At 33.9% G+C, this 25,388-nt stretch overlaps 1 protein-coding gene across 2 annotated transcripts in view; it reads right to left on the reverse strand.

The window, feature by feature from the left end:
• Nucleotides 1-3,694: 3,694 nt before the first annotated feature.
• The window catches only part of LOC145733562 (uncharacterized), a 30,555-nt gene continuing 8,861 nt past the window's right edge, over nucleotides 3,695-25,388 (reverse strand). For both annotated transcript variants that reach the window (XM_081986451.1, XM_081986453.1), the window contains exons 3-7: nucleotides 18,943-19,151; nucleotides 15,877-16,012; nucleotides 11,523-11,656; nucleotides 7,689-7,887; nucleotides 3,695-3,935 (exon numbers count right to left, since the gene is read on the reverse strand). In XM_081986451.1, the coding sequence (XP_081842577.1) occupies nucleotides 3,847-3,935; nucleotides 7,689-7,887; nucleotides 11,523-11,656; nucleotides 15,877-16,012; nucleotides 18,943-19,151 (767 nt within the window). In that variant the 3' untranslated portion in view covers nucleotides 3,695-3,846. The remainder of the gene's footprint in view (nucleotides 3,936-7,688; nucleotides 7,888-11,522; nucleotides 11,657-15,876; nucleotides 16,013-18,942; nucleotides 19,152-25,388) is intronic.

The raw sequence follows: 25,388 nt of genomic DNA on the forward strand, positions 1-25,388 counted from the left end.
CACTTTTACTACCTGGGGGGAGTGAAAATTCCACCAGTAAAAGTGAAATCAATTTCCAACTCAGAAACAGTAAATGTCAAGTTTTATTGGTTGGATGCTCACGTGACTATGATGTTTTCTGACTTGTGTCTATTGTAGAAAGGGTGGTAGGTAACAATGAAACTGGTTATATTTCCCTAATTGGTAAAAATCCCGTTTTTTACCAATTCTAATTAATTATATTTATATACAGGGTGGTCCAGTTTTAAGTGTCAATAATTCACCATTTGATAGCCAATCAAAAAATAAGTTGACTTGCATTGTGTCATTTTTCTGAAAAACGTTTCCTAAGGAAGATCCTCCAAACAGTCCTCCAAATTTAAAAAATTGTTTTATAGTGTAAAACTGAACATTCAAAACTTGTGAAAGTCCACATTTGTACTGAATAGTCTAAAAACTATTCAGTACAAATGAAAAAAAATGGAATGGTCTTATGATTCGATTTCTCAGACTGCCATCCTGGTTGAGTGTCTGAAACTGGCATTCAAGAACTAAAAAACGTCCGGAAATCAAGACAAAGATTGTATTGTGCATGCAACTCATTTTTTACTACTAAAAATAGTATAAAAGTTGACTTTTAATGCTAGAACGGACCTTAGTAAGACTAAAGAGAGTCCAAAAGTATATTATCAAGACTTTAATTGGTGTACAACTGAATTTTCTGGACTGGACAACAAGTCTAGAAATAAATTAAATTTTCGGACATTTTATTTCTAAAAATTAGTTCTCAAGACTATTATTGTAGCATTTGGTACCAACATTTTTTACTTTTATTACTGAAGAAACTTGACTTTTGGAAATAGTCTTAAACTCGATTTTTCAGTCTTAAAAAGCACTAAAAACAGTCTGAATTTCTTAGAGATGCTTCAATTTATTGCACCTATGAGTGTAGAAGTCAATTTAATAGTGAAGAAGCTTGAAATAACATTTTCAAGATTATGGTCAGTGGACAAACTAGCTTTTAGGCCTGATAAGTCAAAAACTTTGTAAAGATAGTCTTGAAACTCGATTTGAGGCACTGAAAACAGCCTTAAAACACTAAAAACAGTCTAGTTTATTAAGAAATACCCGAATTTTTAGCACTGAGGTGTCTAGAAGTTGATTTAATAGTGACAAAGCTTGGAATGCCATTTTAAGTCTATGAAGAATGTAAAAATTGTTTTTTAAGTTTGCTATGTCAATAACTTGGTGAAGATAGTCTTGAAACTCGAGTTTCCAAGCTGAAAGCAGTTTTGAAGCACTAAAAATAGTCCAGAATTCGAAGAAAATGAAAAGCAAAGTAAAGAGCACGAAAAGTTAGTTTTCAAGGCAAATTTCATGAATCTAATGTCAATGTCCTGCATCTAAGACTATTTTCAAGACAAAAATATTGGAAATTTGTCTTCAAATTATGAAAACTTACTTCAAATGCAAATTTTAAGCTTCTGATGTCACTTTTCATTAGTTCAGTCACATTTTGGGGTTCAAGTCAATTTTTAAGGTTTGAATGTATGAATTTGTAGTAACAAATTCTTGAAAAAGTAGTTTTTATGTCTACAAGTCAATTTTTAGTATTAAAGTCTCTCGATTTGCATGAAAACTGGTTACAATCACAATTTTTATGCTTCTGAAATTTTTATCTTTTCTAATTAAATTTTCAAAACTAAAGTCTTTTAGTTTGTCTGGAAACTATGAAAACTGGCTACAATAATAATTTTTAAACTTCTTAAGTGAATTTTCCGTTTCCAAGACAATTTTTAAGTTGGGTTAGGTTAGTTTTGGGTCTTTGACCGTAATAAAGTGCTTGTTCCAAATTTGGTCAATATTGCTCCAACGGTCTGACCGTTATGACAAAAAAAACGATTTTTTAAACAGAAATTTGAAGGACTGTATTTTCCTTAGGAAGCACTTTTCAGGAAAATGACATAATGAATGTCAACTTATTTTTTAATTGGCTATGGATTGGTGAATTATTGACATTTAAAACTGGACCACCCTGTATATTCATAATTTCCCGTGACTTTTATCAGTAGCAAACTGTCCTGATTTCTGATTTCTCACTAATAAAACGACAATTGTCTAGTATTACTGACGTTTTACTTTTACTTATCTGCAAAAAACTCGTGATTACTGTCTAATGGAAATTTGAATTAAACTTTCCCATGTGAAAAGATACACAACATTTCCATTTGGATTAAAAAAGGGTCACATACTTTTACTGTCAGATTTTTTCTGGTTTTAATCTTATTAAAGATTTGTTTAGTGTGGTAATCGCGACACCCTCAATGGGACGTGAAGGAAAAACAATTTATTTTCCAATTTTCTGCTACTTGGCTGTCAGATTTACCATAAGACTATAAAATTGTATTTTGCGTCTAGGCGCAAAGAATATTAAATAATCCAAAACATTTCATAGGGCAATTTTACCGAAGACGAGAGGTGCTTTCGCGTACACAACAAACAAAAACCATAAGGGGATAGCAAAATCGAAAATAAAAGAACGGTAAATGTATTGCTTTTAAGGACTTAGTAATTTCTTAGCTTTATACGCGAACTTGTTTATGCTTTTCTGAAAGCTTTTTAGAATTAAGCGAAACGACTTAAAGTTCAGCCTTTTTGTTAGGCCCCAGTTTCATAAAGTCGCGCTTTATGATTTGGCCTTTTTATTTTCACACCACTTAGATACAGCACCACTCTGCATTTATATTAATCGGTCACCACTAGCAATTTCCTGGCAACATCAATTAATTCCTGAAATTAAGCCAGACCAGAAGTTTACTTCTGGAAATATCCTTCATGTTTCGGAAAGTAACTTTGGGAAAGAAATCCCCTTCGAATACGTGCTTTCTGGATAAGCAGGATGTTCCGGGTTAACGTTACAAATTATTTTGCCTGTACGAGCTTCGAAAAGATTGAAGCTCAGAATGATATCTAAAATAAAATAAATCTGAAAAACTTAATAGCTATATTGATATTGAATTTTTCTTTAGCTTTGTACCTACTTTCTTCCTTTCCAACTCGAGGTAAATTGCTCAAGTATAACCCGAATATTAACTGCGATTTCCTTTTTGAACTTCGGTTCCAAATCACACAAAAGCAATAAACATTACCGTAAAATTGCTGAGAAGAACTATTCTACTTTCTGAAACGAGCCTTATAGTCGGTTTGGAGGTTAACTTTTAGTACTTTATCGTTATACAACCGAATAATTGTTGAATTATAACAGTTTTGCAAGGCAGGTGACTGGTGAAGTTGTTGTTTTGCAGTCCCTGCTTTTTCCTAAGTAACTTTTACTTTTATTACTGCAAATAAAACATAGAGTTGTAAAAGCGTAGAAGCGAACATTATTTCTGACTGTCGAATGAAAATTTAAACAACCCATTAAATGTCGAAATCACGAATCTCAAGAATATTCCGAATTCAAGTTTCGTACCCGAAGCCCAGACCTTATTAAATCTATATTGTCATCTATTTTTCTATAAAAAGATTTAAATGGCTAAAACGTAAGCACCGAGCAAACGTGCTTGGCAATTTACTTTAATCTCTCCCCCACCTGGAAAAAGTCAACTTGGCCCATATCGAGACATCAAAAGATTTTTATCCGAATTTACTGCTTATAATTTAAACTCTGGTGCAGAAGATTTTACAGGGCAGTGAAATCATTAAAACAGCACCATTACAATAAATAATACTTATATTCCAATAATATATGTTGACTAAGTTAGTATTGTACAAATGTTTAACACTAAAAACAAAATAGTTTCAGCGGAGTATCATCACATTTTGAGATGTTTTGACTAGAAAATTTGAACTAAAACTTTTCTTATTCTATGAAAGATTTTTACACATCAGAGAGTACAGAACTACAACTACGTAACTGCCAAGCTTCATAACTCCTTGCGACGTCGTCTGTGTAACTGAAACAAAACAAAATCCTAATTATAAGGTGCAAATCTGAGTTTAGTTACAAAACTTAAAATAATCAAGCAAAACAGTTTTGACCCAAACTTAGTTTCTTAGTTTTAATTACAGAAATATTCAACAGAAACAACGCAGGGATCTGGTTTATTCATCCTGTGAAATTGCCAGACTCGTTAGCAGTCTCTGGATGATGAATAACAGAAAATATTGCCGGCACTCAGGAAACATATGAATTTAGTAAAGTGTCCATTAGACGATGTGGATTTGTGGATCCTCAGATTATTTACCGGTCTTTAGAAAACACAAGAAAGATAAATTAATGGGCATTAAATGAATGTGAGTTGTTATTACAGGCTGAGTAGGTAAATGAGTGGAGAAGGTTTGGTTTACTGGATACGCGAAGGAAGTATTATTACAATCAGTATTGTTGACAGAATTTCGGAATATGATCGTGTAATAGTTATTTACATTACTAGTGTAGTATAAGCATTTTTACTGTCTGAGGTGATCACACCAGTGCCGGATTTAACTCATATATTTTATACTTAGTACATTATGAATTCTATTTTTAATCTTAAAAAGGGTCACGTGACTTGATCACGTTTTGACGTTAAAAAAGTCACGAGACCTTTTGAAATTTAATGATTGAAAATAGTCACGTGACCGTATGCACCTTAAAAGGAGTTACGTGATTGTCAAAATATTAATTCAAGCTGAAAATCGGTCACGTGACTTTTCAAATAGTATTTTAGGGGGTAAATAATATTTTGAGATTTAAAACGGTCACACATTTTACTTTTTTAAACTTACTTAAATTAGCTATTTTTAAACTTTGAGTTATGTAATAAAACATTTTTTCTAATTTTGGCATATAAAGTGACACTTTTCAAAACTGATTAGAGTGACAAAACGTTTCATCACTTTATGTAACTAGTTATGAAATAGCTATTTATGTAACCAGTTACGAAAAGATCGATTTTGCGTAACGAATGAATGTTTGTAGGGCGAGCGCAGCGAGGTCCTACAATTTGAATGAGTTACACAATTAGACATTATCGAAACGTGTTGCATACATAATTTTTTCTAATTTTGACCAAAAAGCGGTAAAAACCATCTTTTAAAGTGATTTAACACAAATATTCACTTTCATAGCACCTTGTATAAACAGTGACAACGACATGTTATGATGGATGTCGCCCATATGTTTCTACGGAAATGCACAAAAACAGGGAGTGATGAAATGAACTTTTCATAACTAGTTACATAAAGTGATACTTTATGTAACTAGTTGCATAAAGTAAAACGTTTTGTCACTCTAATCAGTTTTGAAAAGTGCCACTTTATATGCCAAAATTAGAAAAAGTTCATTTCATCACTCCCTGTTTTTATGCATTTCCGTAGAAACATATGGGCGACATCCATCATAACATGTCGTTGTCACAGTTTATACAAGGTGCTATGAAAGTAAATATTTGTGTTAAATCACTTTAAAAGATGGTTTTCACAGCTTTTTGGTCAAAATTAGAAAAAATTATGTATGAAACACGTTTTGAAAATGTCTTATTGTGTAACTCATTCAAATTGTAGGACCTCGCTGCGTTCGCCCTACAAACATTCATTCGTTACACAAAATCGAACTTTTCGTAACTGGTTACATAAATAGCTATTACCACACTAGTGCGATAATGATTGTTTTATTGTACTTTTAGTCGGGGCTTGTATGGTAAAGTCGCTCATTACGTAACTAGTATACAGTAGTGGCCTATAATTTGCTTGTTTTTATATGGATACTTGGCGCTCAATTATCGAAAGACGTCACCTTTGGTTAAGCAGATAACTTACCAAGTTGTTATCCAGTTTCGTCAAGATCATTTGTTCACTCTTCTGAAACTCATAATATAATAAAAACTGATCGTGTGAGACCTGCTTTAAAAACACGTTTTTTGGTTAATTTAGCTCAATACTGTGACGGACAAGACAAAACCTTTAGTAAAATTGTTCTTATTTAGTTGCAGTGTGGCATCTTCCTTGCTCAAAGTTCTCGTCCTAATCAGATATATCCTTGGGAAATAAACAGAATGCAGATATTGTGACTTCTCTAAGTCAGCGCCCGCAAAGTTAGTTTTAGTTCGGATTAGGTCAATTTTGATTAAGTTGGGACGAGTTAATATTATCTGCAGGCGGTTCGATTTGCCGCTACAAAGTTCGTTTATGCAGGCTGGCTGTAATTAAATCCCGAACATGTCCAGAGCACACAAACACCTTTACAAGCTGAATGCCGGTTCCGGTCCATTAAACTTCCGAAGCGTCGAATTAAATTGCGTTAAAGAAAAGACAATGGACTAATATTGTCCTAAACGCTCCAGCTGGTTTACACTTGGCCTTTCTTGTAAAGTACACTCTTCACCGAAATAACCCTTGCCTACCAAGAGAGAAAAAATTTCAACACTGTTGGCGACTTAAATTTTAATTAAAAGTGCCCGGACGTAAAAATATTGGACGATATTATATTCGCTTACTGAAGAGGAAAAGAGCTGGGAAACACCTGCCCATTTTCCGAAGTCAAGCCAAGAGTTATTTTTATATTACAAGTGTAAATGCTCTTCCAACCGCAGAATTAAAAAATTTGTAGGAAAATTGCTATAAGGGACTAATCGAAATACAGTGCAGCAACTGCATACATTTTCCTTTCGACAACGGCGAACCAACTCAGCAAAAGATAAACGGAATCGAGCGGTAAGTGTACAATTCCTCTAACAAGATTGTCTTGGGTCGTCGTCTGAAGAAAAATCGAACAGCAACAACGTTTAATATCCTGCTGCACCGAGTTTATTTTGCAGGTGGTCGGGACTCTCCCAGTTTCTCTATCTAAAAATTGCTTCGGAGAATCCATCGTCCGTAATATATTCCGCAAAAGGTTTTTCCAGAAAACCAGTTTCAGGTGCGTGACAGTACAGTTTATTTTCCAGGGAAGGGTTTTATAGTTTTATACCGGTTTTGGCGATTGCTATTTATTTAACTATTCCCAGTAGAGTTTTTATAGTTATTAGTGATTTAACATAAATGAGCAAGTAATCCAAATCTCCATTACATTTCAAAATATTCTATTAACTTTCTTGCGAGATCTAATTTGTCCCCTTCAGAAAGAAAATAACCTGGAATCTTTTAGGATAGAAATGAAAATTCGTACTGCTTTGATATTTCTGTGTTTCCTACAATAATGAAATGCTTATTAAAACTTTCGCAGAGCGTTTCTCTAGCACAATATCTAAAGTTTCAGTTGTATAAACAAAGTTTGTTGGAGAGCCCCGACTACAGATCTGCTTAATACTTCTCCGTTCAAAACATGTGCTCTCGATACGCCAATAGGAAAGTTTAGCAAGGAATGTTTCCAGTTTCTTTTATAGAAATAATTTATTTTTGTCTGTCGTTTACTTTTGCCGGCTTTAATACAATTTGGCTGTAAAATACTTGAACTGAAAGTTACATCGTCTAGTTCATCACTAATAAACCAGTTCCCTGGAAAAGTTGCCATTCTCGACCTAAAGCGAATTATAAAATTTCCTTTATAACAAAATCAATATCTTAATCCGCAATAAGTTTGAGAACTTTAAGGTAACAAAAATTTTACGACAGAAATTTTATTAAAACTTGTATTAAATTCCGTGCCATATTTCTGAAAGTCCGCGCTCCTTTCCGGTCTGATAAACTTCCCCAAAAATTGCTCGATAAAAAAAAAGTGAACTTACCCCGAGCTGGAATTGGGTCCTTAACGTTAGTAAAAGTGATGTCGGTGTCTTGTTGATACAAATCTCCGATTTGAGCCACGCATTTCAACGTTAATGTCCCTTTACGGTAATGAGACGAGGTCAATGGCAAATCCAGGTAGGATTCAGTCTCAAAGAGGTCATTATGCGGAATCTTGATTGTTGTACATCTTTCACAAACCTGGAATTAATTCATGTAAACAATAAAATCCTCAGCAATTAAATGTCGATTGGATTAACTTTAATTTGAACGAACTAATTAAATTTCAATTACTGATCCCCCACAAATGCTAAATTAAACATTGGTGGTCGTGTCAGTCACGTTAATGATAAAGTTAGTTGAAATATTTCGATGGACATGCAGAATTATATTTATGTGAATTTACCATTATTTGCTTTACTGAATTTAAATCAATTCAGCTATTTGCCAGTAGATTATTTTCAAAAACCCCAACAAGGAGAAGTTTTTTAAATAATGTACAGGGTGCTGCATTTTCGTTGGTTTTACGGGGTACAGAGAAAACTGTAATAGATAGAAAAAAATTAGCATACGTGTTCTGATCTCTTTTTCTGAGCTGAGATGACTGGCGAAAAGTGGGCGGCGCAAACTTCTTTTGTTTCAAAGATACGGGGGCTCTTCGAAAATTGTTAATTTTTGAACCTCTTCTGTATTTCAGTTGCTCTTAAAGTTATCGAAAAAGGAAGAACGGTTCCCGGTAATAGTTTTCATGTAGAATCCAATGGCGTAGTCAGTTTTGTTCTATTCAGTTTAGTTTCTGACTTATGACAGTAAGTTACATTTTTTTAAATGGAACACCCTATATATTTTTAGTTCATTTAATTCTGTTGATTTTTACCTTTTCAACGGTGTATTACAACATATAAGTTTGTAGAGTTTAATCATGTTATTTTAAAAAAAGACCTTTGCTAAGCTAAAAGAAGACCAATATCTAAAATACCAAACAAGAGCGGAAATCATATACACTAACACATCAGAAAATTAAATATTTTTAATAAATCTTCTTAAAAATCTAAGTTACAAACAGTTCTACCGTCACTTTAATAGGAAAAGAGGTCTATTTTCTACTATTTTTAAGGTAGAAGTTGAAAAAACTGTTTATAAACGACATGTAACATGTTAATATGAACCTAGCCAAATTTTATTTCAACTGTGGGTATTTTTATAAATATTATTTAGCACTTTTTTGTTAAGGAAACGCCTTTTTTCTAATTACCAAGATTAACGTTTACAAATTTATATGTTTTAATACACCGTTGAAAAAGTAAAAATCAACAGAATTAAATGAACTAAAAATATATAGGGTGTTCCATTTAAAAAAATATAACTTACTGTCATATGTCAGAAACTAAAAGTAATAGAAAAAACTGACTACGCCATTGGATTCTACGTCAAAACTTCTACCGGAAACCGTTTTTCCTTTTTTGATAACTTTAATAGCAAATAAAATACAGAGGAGGTTCCAAAATGATCAATTTTCGAAAACCCCCCGTATCTTTGAAACAAAGGAAGTTTGCCCAGCCCACTCTTCGCCAGTCATCTCAGCTCAGAAAAAGAGATCAGAACACGTATGCTACTTTTTTTCTATTTATTACCGTTTTTTCTGTACCCCGTAAAACCATCGAAAATGCAGCACCCTGTACAGGGTGTCTCAAATTCGATGGATTTGCGGGTAATTTCACACTATATGTATAAACTTTTGTACGTCAATAGAGAGCTAATGAAATGAGCTTTCTAAAGATATGACAACACTGATTGGTAGGTGTCGTAAGGGTAGAGACTTCTCCAGTTTTACGAGTATTTATTTTTGTTGTTCCCTCCTCTAGGTCCTCGAAGTTTTTTAGTTTTAAATTTAAATTTTATTTTATTTTATAAATAGTTTTAGACCAGGAGGGAAACTAATTAAAAGTGTAATTTTTTGGAAAAAAATAGGAAAATGAGAAATTTGGAAGAAGCTCTGAACAGGCTGGGAAACGTATTTGACTGGTGGTGTCTGTCTCCAAGTTTGCACCCCCAAAGTAATTCAGACATTTGGACCGAAACCAAACAATTTTCCAAAAAAGAAAAGTTCGGGTAGTTTGTTTTGACTTAACTGATTGTTTGGAGCGATTTTCACTGATTTTTGGGCACTGAATTGACAGCAGAGGAGGATCTGACACACAGGCAAAGAAAAGATCTACTAGAAGAGATCGTAACTGTGGTCTTTGGGTACCCATGAAGACTTTCAAGTTTCGCTTCTGGCAAGTAGGATATTATTAGTTTTAAGTTTTGTAAATAAGATAGTAATAAGACATCCCGTATTAAAACATGTCAAACAAACATTTGGATTTGATTACTTTTGAAAATTTATCTGATGATTTAGGGGCAACTCACGATAGTAGGTTAAACCGTTTGGTCGTTAGAGGGCGTCAAACTTAAGATGAGAATCGAAGCAGCTAAAAACAGTTTTCACACTTCTGGTGACATTTTAAAGGATCAGAATCCACTAATGCCATTTTGGTATTTCTGACTTTCAAAAATCATTTAAGAACCTCTTGTAATACTTTCAAGACTCAGAAGTTGTTGTTGAAGTGTTTCTGAGCTGCAAAAAACTGTTGAAAGCTTCTAGTGACTCGTTTTAAGGATCAGAAGATAGTTTTGGAGCCACTAATAGCATTTTGGTGTTTCTGTGCTGCAAAAAACCTTGAGAACAAATTCAGCTCTAATATAACCTAAATAATACAAAAACCTTGACACACACGAACAAGTTAACGTGCTCCATAAAACGTCATTCATTTGATCAGCCGTCATGTTGATTTGCAGAATAAAATGAGCGATTAGCTAGACACCCTGTGCAGTTGTGAAAGAAACTAAAACTTTATTATAGCGATCTAGAGATAACGTCGTTTGGGCACCGCCTCTATCCGTCTAAAAGTTCAATCGAGGAACGTTTTCTAAAACGTAAACATGGTCCTTTGAAAAGTGCTCGAGACCCTAAAATCGAATTAATTAACTCTTGGGCAAGTGTGTAGCACTTGAGAAGTTCCCCTTTGACCATCCACCGAATTACATGACCTCAACTCTTGCCTATGAAGCAGTTTCCTTTCGATTCTTATCCGAATTTATGTGACGCAATATAAAAGGATGGCTTTAATATTTTAAATGCATTTTCCGAATTTCTCTTGAAACTTTCAACTTTTGTAAACTGCTTCGTCAGTCCGGTTTATGGTTTTCAGTAGTAATAAAGTGAGTATTCATAACTGATTTGGTGTATGTAAATCATGTGCCTTGATGGAACTTCAATATCTGAAAAATGTTTCCGCAAACTTAAAACGTTATTACCACTTATGCCTCCCATGCTAGGCTTCTTGTCGTAAATTTTATAGGTTATAGACATCAGACACACTCCTATAAATTTTCGTTATATCGACTGCACTCTAGCTATACCGATTTGACGATACGAAGGGAAACAGTCTCGAGAAACATATACGATAAATCATAGATAAAGTATCGGGTACAAAACTTTCTTGTACGGGAGTCTTGTAAAATATAGGTCATTAATTCCTTGGGTTTACCAAGCTTTAACTTATATCTGTAATGTGTTAAAGTTAAAATAAAATGTATAATGTAATGTGGGTGTTTTTATATGTAAAAAATAAGAATGGTTCCGAAAAATAACAGTGGCAAACATAAAAACAACGGACCGTAGTAGTAAACCTCCAAAATGTGTCGTTTTCCTTGCCGACCCTCCTAAAACCCAAGCCCGATACACACTGAAGTAATTTATAGAAACTTTGAAATCTGTTACCAGTACTTACCACGATATTATTTAATATAAAGGTAAGGGTGGCAGCTGGTCTGGATTGCGGTGAACTACAGTTCGCTCTCAACACATCCCCGACCTCGTAGAAACTTTTATCCGTAGTTAGACTTGGAGGGCTTTTCGGTAAAACTGTAACAAAGTGTATAATTTATTATGGTATACTCAAGGTGCCGGAAACTTTTCCCGTTTAGCGACAACAGTTTTATGGGCGCCGGAAAATTCTGATACGTATTGACGCCCACGAAATCTTCGTCGAAAAATTTATTTATCGCCCGAAAACCTGTCGAACCGTATTATTAAAGATTCATTTTTTTTTATAGTTTGAATGGTTTGGCCGCTAGAGAGCTTCAAAGTTGACCAATCTTTCTTGTTAAATTTTTGTGCACTGTTTTGTTTAAACCTTAATAACTCCTTTACCTGACCGACAAGCTACATACATTTATATGTCTATGGATTGCCAATGAAATGGGCTTTCCAAAAATATGGCCCCTTTGGTTGATAATTTGAATGGTTTGGCCGCTAGAGGGCTTCAAAGTTGACCAATCTTTCTTGTTAAATTTTTGTGCACTGTTTTGTTTAAACCTTAATAACTCCTTTATCTGACCGACAAGCTATATAAATTTATACGTTGATGGATTTCCAATGAAATGAAGTTTTCAAAAATATGGCCGCTTTGGTTGATAATTTGTATGGTTTGGCCGCTAGAGGGCTTCAAATTTGATCAATCTTTCCTGTTAAATTTGTGTGCACTGTTTTGTTTAAACCTTAATAACTCCTTTATCTGACCGACAAGCTATATAAATTTATACGTCGATGGATTTCCAATGAAATGAAGTTTTCAAAAATATGGCCCCTTTGGTTGATAATTTGTATGGTTTGGCCGCTAGAGGGCTTCAAAGTTGACCAATCTTTCTTGTTAAATTTTTGTGCACGGTTTTGTTTAAACCTTAATAACTCCTTTATCTGACCGACAAGCTATATAAATTTATACGTCGATGGATTTCCAACAAAATGAAGTTTTCAAAAATATGGCCGCTTTGGTTGATAATTTGTATGGTTTGGCCGCTAGACGGCTTCAAATTTGATCAATCTTTCCTGTTAAATTTGTGTGCACTGTTTTTTTTAAACCTTAATAACTCCTTTATTTGACCGACAAGATATATAAATTTATATGTCGATGGATTGTCAATGAAATGGGCTTTTCAAAAATATGGCCCCTTTGGTTGAGAACTTGTATGGTTTGGCCGCTAGAGGGCTTCAAAGTTGACCAACCTTTCCTGTTAAATTTTTGTGCACTGTAACTTACATAATACAGGAGAATTTTATTATATTTTAACTTATAGGTGACTCAACATGATCTTGTAATCTCCATAAGAAGACCAGTCAGAGGATAATTTATTACAATTTCGTAACTCTCTATGTATAACTTGTTAGTTGAAATTCACCTACATCCAACTTACACCTAAGTAAATAATAAACTTCAATCCTTTGAAACTCGCAATCTCTTACTGCATTAGAAGCTTCAAAGTTCATTGGGTTCACTTGTAAATTGTTAAATTTATTTACATTGCGGTATAAGAAGTTAATAGTCTCCTTTATTTGGTCTTTGGCGAAAACTTGAACCGGTTTTAATCTATTAACCCACCCATTCCGAAATGTAAAGAAAAGTTTCGAGTTGTTCGAATTGAAGTTTGCAATTACCGAAAACCAAGCAAGTGAAACGTAAAAACGTTCTTAGTTGTTTCCACAATACCGCGGAGTTTAATTTAATTTACCTTTGAACAGCAAGAGTTTTCCCGGAATTTTCCATTTCTTGTGTTTAAACCTGATGAAAATATTACCACAGCCTTGACAAATCCACTCTATATTGTCGAATAACATTGGAAATGCGAATACTGGGACGAATTGTATTTAGGACCCGAAACGAGAACTGATTTTACTCACTGGAAAATATGTGCTTAAGTGGGCAGAAATTGAGATTTCGTATTCCTGGGAAAAATATTACAGAAGGGCACGGCTTAGGAAAATCGCTGGCAGTTTATTACGAGAGCCGGATCGTTAGTAGATATATAGAATACGATTTCCATGGTGGAGTATTTCAAAATTCGAGCGTATTACTCGATGAAAGCTTGGCAAGTGTTAAAAAGGATTTTTCGAATGTTTGAAAGGCACCTGACAATGGCTCTTAAATTCCGATTTCAAATTTTTCACTGTACGGTCGCGAATAAATGGAAAACTTTCAAATGCATTTGAGGAATGTCTGACGACTTCCGTCAACGCTTTAATCTCGATTTTCTGTACTCGTCTTTGTCGAACTCTTCTAGACATTTTCATTCAGTCACTGTGTGCTGCAACTATTCATTTTAAAATATTTTACACCTGATGGCACTAAACGTCATAAAAGCCTGTCCTAGCTAGTATTTAATCACACAAAACACAAAATTCAGTGGAGAACAAATTGTAAACTGAAAGCATAGAACAAGCCACTGTAGTTGACGGTTACGTCATTGTGTGAGCTGCCATATTGAAATTCACTTATGTCGAGAATTACTTCAACGTGTTTTTTCGATCAAGAATGTTCCAAGCATAGATGAATTGATGAATATTGCAAAAATCAATGTAAATTGAGTAACACCACGTGGTAAAAATTTCACACCCCAAACTCAATCCGTTTTCGAGATATTCATGAAAATATCAGAAAAACAATAATCAAATTTGACGCCCTCTAGCGGCCAAACAACAACAACAACTTAGGCCTGTCCGTTCAACGTCACGTGATAGCTCTATTTATTAGCTTTCTTTTGTCTTATGGTGTAATTACCACGATTTTGTTACTTTTCAAGAATGTTTTGTACCTTCATTGGATCGAATCTGACAGTTTTCAGGTTTAGGACAGGAACTGTAACTGACTGCCAAATGTCATAATTGTCAAAATTTCACTCAGAAAGTTATAAAATACGTTTGGTACTGTTTATACTGATTTTTACTTGTAAAAGTGTTGTGGTTTTACAGCTTTATGGAGACGATTTTGACGGTTGTTATATTTAAAAATAAACTAAAACTAAGTCAGAAACCCACAACCATATGTTATGAAAGCCAAAAATAAACTAATGAAGGTATAAAATGCATTCAACTTAAGTCACACTGACTTTTGTTACTTTTCAAGTGTATATTTCGTTGTTTTGTACCTCTATAGGATTGAATTTGACAGTTTCCAGATTTAGAACATAACAAAAGACAGAGTTTTAACTGACAGCCAAATAAAATAATAATGTAATAGAAAGAAAAATCAAGGTTTAGGAAGAACACTATACGGATGTTATAATCTATTAAAAACTAATGAGTAATAAGCATATTATTAAACTATGGTAGAAAAAATGACATTTAACAGACAAAAACTCATTTGCCTTGTTTTAGAGAATTACTTCTACATACAAATTTCAAATTTATTATCCCTCAAAACTGCAAAATGACTGAACCAACCACTCTGTAAATAAGAACCTCTCAAAAAAAAAGTTGGAAGATGAAAAAGAAGTTTTCAGCTCTTATTTTCTCGCCATGGAGGCAAATCACTTTTATTTACAAAGTTCTGTAATTAATTTACGTTTGGAAGAAGGGTGCTTTATTTCTGGAGTGTTCTCTGACTTTATTAGCACAAAAATTGATGAGGGTTTGTTTTACGGTTGTCTCATTTGAATTTATGTTAATCAATTTTTTTTTGCACACAATATTGATTAAACTGCAACCCCATCGCTTAAAATGTTGAAATCAAAACGTTTATTGGATTAAAATATGTAATATGCAGATATCAATTAACACACTTTGGGTGGACATTGGTACCGGATTTGTTAGACTGGAAATGTCCAAAAAACCAATAGGCAACACACACAAAAAATGAAATTCCCATCCTTTATTAAATTTTGTTCTCTGTGAATGAATTCCGCATTGCATCGATGTCTGATATCTGCATGCAAACCGGGCATTTTAATAATCGGCCAGTTTTTGTCGTTGATGTGCCGTTTTTGATCAAACATATTGAAAAAAATCCGGATTGTTCTAATTAAAATTGTTACAGTTTTATTAAGTTAACAATTTGGTGAATCACCCAAAATTGGCTGCTTTAGAAACCATTTGATGTTATTAAATAAAGTTACAGTTTCAGACTTCTATAACATGAACAATTCAAAACCAGAATATTCCTTTATTAAATTTGACGTCTAATTGAATTAACCAGAGAACTAAAACCATCAATACGCAAAATCAGACCGTAGAAATGCAAAACGTTAATTAAACGAACCATGCTCTTTGTGTACGTGTTTTGTCTCTAATTCCTACTCTAATTTACTTACCGACCACCAGCATATCTTTGATTACGGTAATGGATGCGAAAAAGGGCTCGTCGGTGGTTACTTCGCAGCTGAAGTTGCCGGATAAATTGAAACCGATGTTTCGCAGGACCACTTGGTGCTCATTGGATCGGCTCTTCTGGAATTTACAAGGTAATTGTCAATTCGATTGCCATTTCAATAAATCAGTGTATGTGAGCGAGAGTGCTCGATCATGTAACACGCTTAATTATTACACCAGACACTCGAAAAGTTCAGTTTGCCGGTAATCGATGCTGAATCAAATGTTTTAGTCTCCGTAATAATTTGATTGGGGCAGTTGAACCGGTTGTTTACTGCTATTCAAACGAAACTGACCTAACAAGTGGTTAACTTCAGATGTTGTACTTCTTTATATTAGCATCAGCAAGCAGATGAAGTAAAAATACGCCATCGGCATTATTTTATCGGGAGATTATCAATTATGGAAATCTCATTGAATACGCTTCACCTATAACCCTGTCACTAACCTCAAATTAAATTTACAATTTCCATTAACGAAAGGGGCGTGTTGGCCTCACCGTCCTGAAAATTGGGCAGGGATATTTTAATATCCCGTACTCCAGCCCCCCTAGGTTCATTTTCTCCTCCAGGCTGGGCTGAACACCTAATGGGGGGCGGTTAAGCGCTATTAGGGATTTAATGAGAGATTTTTTGTCCGGACTAATTAGTGCACTTGAACGAGAGTCGAACGTGAAAACTCCATCACGTTTTCAAAGCCCCTTTTTTTTTGAAAGGCACACACAATAAATACTAACGATATTAAAGCACTTTATTAACGCCACCCCTTAAATAATCGCAATAGATAAACACCAATTTGCTTGGTTGTCGAGGAGATCAACTTGGACAAATTACAGTTCTTTGTTATTAAGTCTCCTACCATTTTTTTATTTTTGTTACACAGTCATCTGTAATAATTGATATTAATTTGAATTTTCCTAGCATTATTGGTATTTAACCGAAGAATAAAGAGGATGTGCGGTACCAATTACAGACATCCAGACTTGTCTTCTAATTAAGTTAAAACTCACTTTGCCAAATTTCCTTTACACTGCTGGTTAAAAGCAAAAGGTAAACAAGGAAGAATTAAAACCAAGTCGGAAAACAATTTATTGTTTCCATGTTGCTGTTATTATTGTTCTTTGATGTAATTCTCTACAAAACGAGAGAAGGAGAAGTTAAGCTTAATTAGAACACTTCTATTACCATCAATATATCTAAAACTAGATACTGTTGTGATTTATGATTTTTTTCTGTGGCACAGTCAAACATTAGGTCAAGATGATTTATAGCATCAATTTCTCTTTCCAGCGTTATCAATAGGGTTTAAGGCAACCCCCAACCCTATTTCCTCGACGTCTACTTATTACGCTGACATTTCCAATGACCCCCAAAAGTAACAAATTTTTCTTCGGTTTCGCATTAACATCTGCCGTCTCGCGATTTTCATGTTTATTTATTATCTACGAAACGGCAACATTCAACTATAGCAAGCACGGTCTGCTTTTTAATTTAAAATTCCTCTTTCAAAGTTTAATTAAAACAGGAACTTCCGTGACGAATGCTCCGAGTTTTTCGCACAGATGGTGTGGTAAATAAGAAAATGAGTGAGAATCCGGTTAAAGTTGTAAGGATAAATAAGTAACTAGGTGACTGTGCATTTTTAGTAGACAATTCCTGATTATCTTGGTACCATTATGTATGTATGTATACCAACCATATGCAGCCAGCCGTGTACCACTGGGTGCTTCACTTTGTTAATTCCAACTGCTGATGGTTTGTGATTGGTTAAAAAATACTTCTAGGATAATTATCCTTAAAAATAGTTTTGGCTTTTAACATTTCTGGGCTATCAGTCAGCTCAATTATTTACTACATTTTTCCTTAAATTAGGTGAAATAAGTACAAAAAAACACTTTTTCATCATTTTTTCAAAAAAATTGAAAGGTTTTTGAATGTAAATATCTCGGTAACATCAAGAGCTAGAGAGGCCAGTTTTGTCTACATTTGCACTTACAGTGTGTCATAATAAGTTGCAGATCTTTAAAGATATACTGGCTTTGAAATCACGCATGTCGATATTAATAACCACTTACTGACATTTAATATATGTCAAAATGTTAAAGCTCAAATTGTATTTAAAAATTCTTATAACAGTCACGTGACCCTTACATATACAGTTTTGAACTTGACGTTTTTTTGAAGCTGTCAGTTTTAATTGTAAGTTTTAAAATTATTAAAGCAGTCACGTTACTACCAGTAATGCAGTTTTCAACTTGAAAATGTGGTACATTTAAACTGTCAAAATTCAAATTAAATAAAACAGTCATGTGACCTTAAAAAAAGTGAATTTGCAACTGTCAAAGTTTAAATGTTAACAGGATAACACCATTGATGTTAAAAAATAGTTAAAATCATAGTCACTCTCATTTGACAATTGACAATTGACATAATATGAATGCACCCGGTGGAAAAAAAAAATAATACCAGTCACCAGGTGTTTTAACGATCCCGTCATTAATTCTTACACTGAGAAGCATCAATTCTTTCTTAAAATATGTTTGGTTTTCAAATTCAATTATTCAGTCTTCTCTTAAAATTCCCGGGCAATTAGCCAGCTCAATCTCCCAACAATTTACTTTTACACCACTTTTTCCACCTTCTATTCTAATAAGGTAATGTGTTTTCATCATCTTATAGTAATGAAATGAATATTATAATACAAAATGTCTATAACGTAGCATATTAACCACGACAGGGGTGTATCTCAGCCAGAACTTTGCAACTTTGATTCCGCTTCCTCGAAATTTCCACCTTGATCCCCTGACACTTCAAACTTTCCCCTCCTTTAAGTTAATTTTGTATGTATGCTACCTTCGATAATTTTATATACACCTTATAGAATCGGTGACCCATTTTCAGCTTTCGCATTGTTTAGCTTTTCGAACAATTTTATACACAAAATATATAGCGCGGCTTAAAGTTAAACTCGGTAATAAACCGAAATAAGTCGGAAGCGAATATACTCACGTCCACGTCCAATCCCTCAATGGAAAATATTTGAGTGTTTGGATTTTCCTTCGGAGTGAAGCGGTAAAACTCGAACTGGCCTCTATACCATTTTACTGTGTAAAGTGGCTCTTGTTCTAAATCGTAACTGCATCGCAACTTGCTCTCCTTTCCATATTCCACTATACGCGGTTCGATGTCCAGGACAACGTTTTTCAAGCCGCAAATCTCTGAAAAGAATAATTTTATATTATTTTACCTAAAACTTTAAGTAAAAAAAAAACACTTCATTGTGTATTTCAAAAGCGAATTTGTTTCGGTTTGAATTTTTTAACAGTGTGAGAAACGTGTTCTGTTTAATAAGGCGTTATTTTTGGTTGGTAGCCAACACAAAGTCGTAAACATTAAATATCCGGCTGCAAAAATTTATGTTAAACGCTATCTCGGTAAACGCATTTTTCTTGTTGCTTAATATCTCCTATATTTTCGAACTATTCCGGCGAGGATCGAGTTCGAGCCAAAATGAATCCTGTCAGTGAAACAAGTTTGTTGTAAACGGGAAATGGATGGCCCTAGGGATGGATATTATATACGGGAGAAAAATTGTGTGATAAAACTAGCATTCGGAAAAAAGCGACAAACCGTTTTTCCCTCCATGTGTTAAACAGGTAATCGTTCTTTTTTGCCCTTGTTGACGCTAGAAGATTTTTCACTCTTGTGTGTAAATTTGCAGAAGCATATAATAAAACTTCCGCAACTAATATTACAATTTTCCAGTTCATAAACTCATTTGCGAAAGATTAAATGGTGGTAGCGGCCTCGCAAAGTGATCTAAGCCTTAGTAATTTATGAACGGAATCCGAGCCCCTAACTCTTTCTTGTTAATCAGTCTCGGTCTGCTAAAGGATGAAAACCTAAACCGTACTTTGTTATACAGTTTGCATATGATAATGTCGAGTTGAGTTGTCCGTCTTCTTGTGCAAACTAAGGGCCGAAATCGAATTAATCAAGAAAATCCTTTTTGGTACCGTGAAATGCTAAGTTGAATGGGAAATCTCGCAAACAAAACTCCACAAAATGCCTTCACTATTATTTGTGGAGGAATAATAGGTTGGCACATGGAGCAAAGCAAAAGGAATATTTATTTTAAAGCGCTTAGCGGGGATGACAATGACATACTATCTTACTTTGAAACTACCTAACATTCAGAGGTACAAGTTTGTGCAGAACTGCATAATATGCAAAGTAATTTTGTTTCCGTAAGTTTAATTAATTGCATTATAATTTCTCAGGGTGGATCAGGGAGCTGTTCAGTTCTGACAAGTCGTTATACTTTATTGTGCCCGAGACAAGGAAACGCAAAAATATCAAATATTTTGTCATATTTCCTAGAAAAGCATTTAAATACCCTATTCAGGAAGTAAGGTGATTTTTGAAACGCCTTTTATTCTGTTTTATTCAATAACAGTGTTTATTTCTTCGGGGTTCCAAAACTGCGTTTCATTTTTGCAGTTTTTCCATTAAAGTTTAATTTTTGCAACTCCATGTATGTTACATCTTCCAACAGTGCACAAAATAAAAATGTAGCAATTGCAGATCTTTTTAAGACGAGAATTAATCGAGGTTAACGCCTAGAAAATATATTCTTTACGTGAACGAGGTTTCCCTCTGCATGTTGTGCAAATTTCGTATTTCCTCTAAGACGAAATAGATAAATATGGTCGCTCATGGAGTATATCGCTCTTGCAGGAATACGGAAGACGCTATTTTGAATTTCTACTTCTCCCAACCAGATAACAGTTTGATGACGGTTCTTGCGGACATAAATCCTTTTTGGACCCTGATGGATATGGTCTAAAATGTTGTGAAATCTAACTTTATCAGTTTTAGAACTAAAACTCCACCTTTTTGTCGTTTAAACGGATCGCCCTTCAGCTAATTGTAATGACATGATCTCAAGGGACCACAAGCTGATGGATACCTTAATCGACCTCGTAGATAAATCACTGGCTAATTGTAAGAGAATTTCCTTAATTGATGCCTGCGGGGCATAAAGTCATTTGTTTCAATGTTCCTAATTTGAATCAGTCGTCCTATTCAGTTTGAGTAATTGTTATTTATTTTAAAACTGTTTACGAACTTAAAAGGAGAATCAAAAATAATTTCCTTTTGAAAAACAATGAAGTTTCGATATTGGGCTCTTATTATGCGAGTTCATTGGTCTCGAACGAAAACCCGAAATTAATAAACGGTTTTTGGCATGAGTTAATATTATTTCATCCGAAATTCCAACGGAAATATGGTATTGCCTGCTTGCCTGTATTTCCTCTCGATTAAGCAAATGTGTTTCGGTTGTGGATTGAAATTACGTCTGTTATAAAGCGAATCGTATGGATGAGCAGGGCAAAATCCAGAAGGTACACATTCCAGGTATTAATTTATTCCAAATGATATGTTTTTACTGTGATGTTAGGACCAAATGTATTTTAAATTAGCATTACTCCCTGGAATGCTGATGTGTTTTGTTCTTTTAATTTTCAACTTGGTTTCACTCTAATTTAACCCTAAACATCATCTTAAAAGTGAAACCAATATCACTTGATATTACAAAATATGGTTTTAGACAAAATGATTTGCCAATAAAAAAAGGATATGTTGCTGCTTTTTTTCGAGCACAAACACAAACTAAGAACATTTATGTGAATTTACCAAAAAAAACGAAAAAAAGTTATTTTAATATTAATTCTCAATAATATTCAAAGAATTCTCCTACTTTCCATTATAAATACTTATTTAGACTTAATGCAATTATTAAAACAACAAGAAGTGAGGCTAAAGTATTAAAGATACTCTGAAATGAATATTTGCTTGGTATTATTTACTTGGACGGTAATTAAATCTTCCACTGTCGAAAATGGAACAAACTAGAAATCTCTCTCCATTTTGCAGCGTATTAAAATTATTATCGAATGCTCGAGCACTAACTACGAAAATGCCGTGCTTTCAAGTCCTGTAAAAAACAAATAACTGAATTTGGTTCAGGAAATCCGAGCCTTGGTTTTTGCCTATTCGATTTTCGAATAATGGATAGTTCTGGAATATAAAAGTTGCCAATAATATGGCGAAAACCTATAAATTAAGTGGCTGCCTCTATTATAAGGGAGTGACAGAATAATTTATCTTCAGTGTTCACTCATTTTCCCACATGAAAGCGTTTAATCATTTCAGTTTTTACTGCTAGACACTTGTTAACTCTTAAATCTTTTATCCAATTTTAGAACTTTTGATGTATTGTTACGTCAGCGTGTATGTTATTATTTATTACGTCAATCAAATGTTGTATTTTATTTCTACTTTACAAAATTTTTAATTTAATTTTGCCACCAATTTACATAACACTTTCGAGTATATTAAAGTAATTTTTCAATTCGAAAACACATATCGGACCAGTAATTTTATGATCGGAATATCGGCGACGATTAGAGTTATTACGCTCTATTGTTTTAGTTAAAACAGTGAATTGGGTGCCGGACAAATTGAAAAATTGACCCCTCCGGGCCGTCCCAACCAATTTTTCTCCTCACTGCAAATTTAAATATTTGATCAATCACATTTTGATTGTCAAACCCATGAAATTTTTGCGTGTTTTGTATTCGCAAGCTTCTGGAGTCAATACACTTGGATCAAAGTGATACAAACTAGCTAGGGTATTACAATATTCAGAAACTGCAATAAAAATGGAAATTGTTGGATTGGCTACCGGCCACCGAACTGCATTACTATTTATTATTGTAAAACAAAACCAAGTAAAAGAATTTTTTGGTTGTTAAAATGTCCATTTTTCCTGGTGTCCACACATGACATTCTCTCATTTAAAATTCGATTTGGGCGAGTCCTTTCAAAAATGAAATGTCGTTTATATCCTTCTTAAACTCGAGGCAATCGATGGTTTTGAAATAGATTTGTAGTTCCCTTCACGTTCATTCCACCTTTACAGGAAAAGTGATTTATAACCTAAAAATTACAATTTACAACTAACAAGCTTTAGGACTTGTAAGCATGGTTAGAAACACGAGTGGCTTTACGAAACTGTATTCAGTTAAAATTACGACAGAAGTAAGACTTACAGTTTGACCCTTATTAAAACCATATCAAATATCAATTTTTTTTTAAATTTCCTAGAAGGAAAATTCAATTTCTTTACGCAATTTTGAAACACTTTAAGAAAACTCCGTCCAGTTTATTAACGAAGTTTAATGTTTTATCTGGTCTTTCAAAAAACTTTTCCTTAATAAATCTAAGTCGAAAACTTTGAAAACTTTAAACAGGAAACTGTTAGTGTTGTCAATGAAACTAAACTTTTACTTTAGTTAATTTATTTTCCTTTTCAACTGACACCTAGAAGTGAAAGATTCGACTTTTTTTTTAGTTTGCGAAAAAAATCACTTGAATAAATACTGAATTTAATAAAGGTCGATCAATATCCATCAAATTGGATTTATACTTTTCAAAGTGCTCGTCATCGAACCAAAATTGGAAAGGCAAACGTTAGTTCTTATCTTGTTAGCACTTTCAAAGTTTCGTATTGGCGCCCAAATCCGCCAAAAATTACGGATTAAGTTAAATTACAAGGAAAATTCGAATATTTTAGAATTTTCACTCGGTTGCTGATGGGAAAAAGTGAATTTGTGTGTTCGTGGCTTTTCTTTGACCAATCACTGTATTGAGATTTACGCAAATGCTGCAGATGTGAACTCAAAAAACATACAAATCATTTTGACAGTAAGGTTAACTCAAAATTAATCGCTCGTCAATTGGACTAAAACACTGAAGGGCCCAATAAGCCTTTATTTATTGAAATGCCAGCCCTTGAGCAAAAAAAGGTTCGGTTTAGCTACGTTTTATCTCAGCGACCAGCTTCGAAATTGTTACGATTTAAGAACGAGCGATTACCTATAAAATCCCTTTCAACGATTGATTTTACTGTATTATTTTTATTCAGTACAAACTGGAAATACAAAAACAATTGCTAATTGATGTTACACTATTTTTAAACTCACAGATTTAATTGGAAAATCTTTCCCACGCTTTGTATAAAAACGTTTTATTGAATACAACAAAATAGGTCAACCATTTTCAGTTAACTATTCACTCTGAACATCAAATTTCCTAATTCTGACCGTGCATTTACATTTCAAAACCTTATCTGCTGGGAAGGGTCATTGTTAGCGGTTAACATAACAGATGACTTGGACCTTAGTTTCTGTTAAAATAATAATACAATTATTTTCCAAAACGCCTCGGTAATTTTAGTCCAGAGTACCTGAGTAATTTTCCCTTCGTCTCCCTAATTTAATAATATCGCAGAGCATCAACCCTTCCCTTTGATTGTCGGTCGTTTAAAGCAAATATAATTTTAAACTTACCTGAAGCTAAAGGTTTAATAAATATTGTGGCAAAGTGGGCGTCTGTTGGCCAGATTGTGAGTTATCCCATCCAAAATGTATTAATTAAAATTCAACTTTATTACAGTTCGAAGGTTCACAAATACATTAGCCAGATAAGCATCAATGCACTAATATGTTTTATGAGTGGGCAATTCTAATATTGCGATTATTTATTGGTCAAACCCAACTTTGGGGAATTAATCGACTTTCATAAAGCTATTATGTCTGGCGATTTGAAACACCGAAGCTTTGTTTACTGAAAGTGTACGGCCCATAAATAACCGAGGAGTATGCCAAATAAAGTTTATAGCGAATCGTTCTAATTCCGTTTAATTGATTTTGAAAGGGAATACGTAAATTTCCTGTTTTGAGCAATAATTTATTGACTGAGAACCAAGACAGCTGTTACCTGATGGTTTCGATAACCTCATCGTATCAGGTTTATTGTTTCAAAATGTATTGTTTTTTTAGTACTACCATTTATTTAACACACTAAAAAGTAAAACGGTAAAACACGAGGAGTGGATGAGAAGGAACAAGAGATAGGGAAAGAAAAGAAGTGGAGAAAATTAGAAATTAAGGGCTTGGAAAAAGTTGATCATTGAGACAAACCAAGTTTTGTTGATTTTAAGATATAGGTCCAATAAGTTGCCTATCACAGGAGAGAGCTTCAAAACCACACTCAACATTGAAATCGTGGTTGTTTAGACGAAGATGATGAGAAAAGAGAGATTTTATAAAATTGATAAGAGTCATGTATTCGAGAAGAAAATTTGCTACCAGTTTGACCAACATAGGCAGCTGCACATGAAAGCTGGTAAACACCTTGTTGAGAATTGGGGTTGGGTGTTTAGAGGTAACTAGAAAACGAAAAGCTGTATGTGAAACCAGAAAATAGATTGTTATAGCATAAGGTTTAAACAGGAATTTAAAATGAAGGGAAAAAGAGCCCAAGTAAGGGATGGAGAAGTATCTTGTCTCAATAGTACATTCTTTCACTATGAGAAATCTATTAAAAAG

Source organism: Ips typographus, linkage group LG9 (genome assembly GCF_016097725.1).
Source record: "Ips typographus isolate SLU linkage group LG9, UJ_Ityp_2.0, whole genome shotgun sequence".
NCBI lineage: Eukaryota > Metazoa > Arthropoda > Insecta > Coleoptera > Curculionidae > Ips > Ips typographus.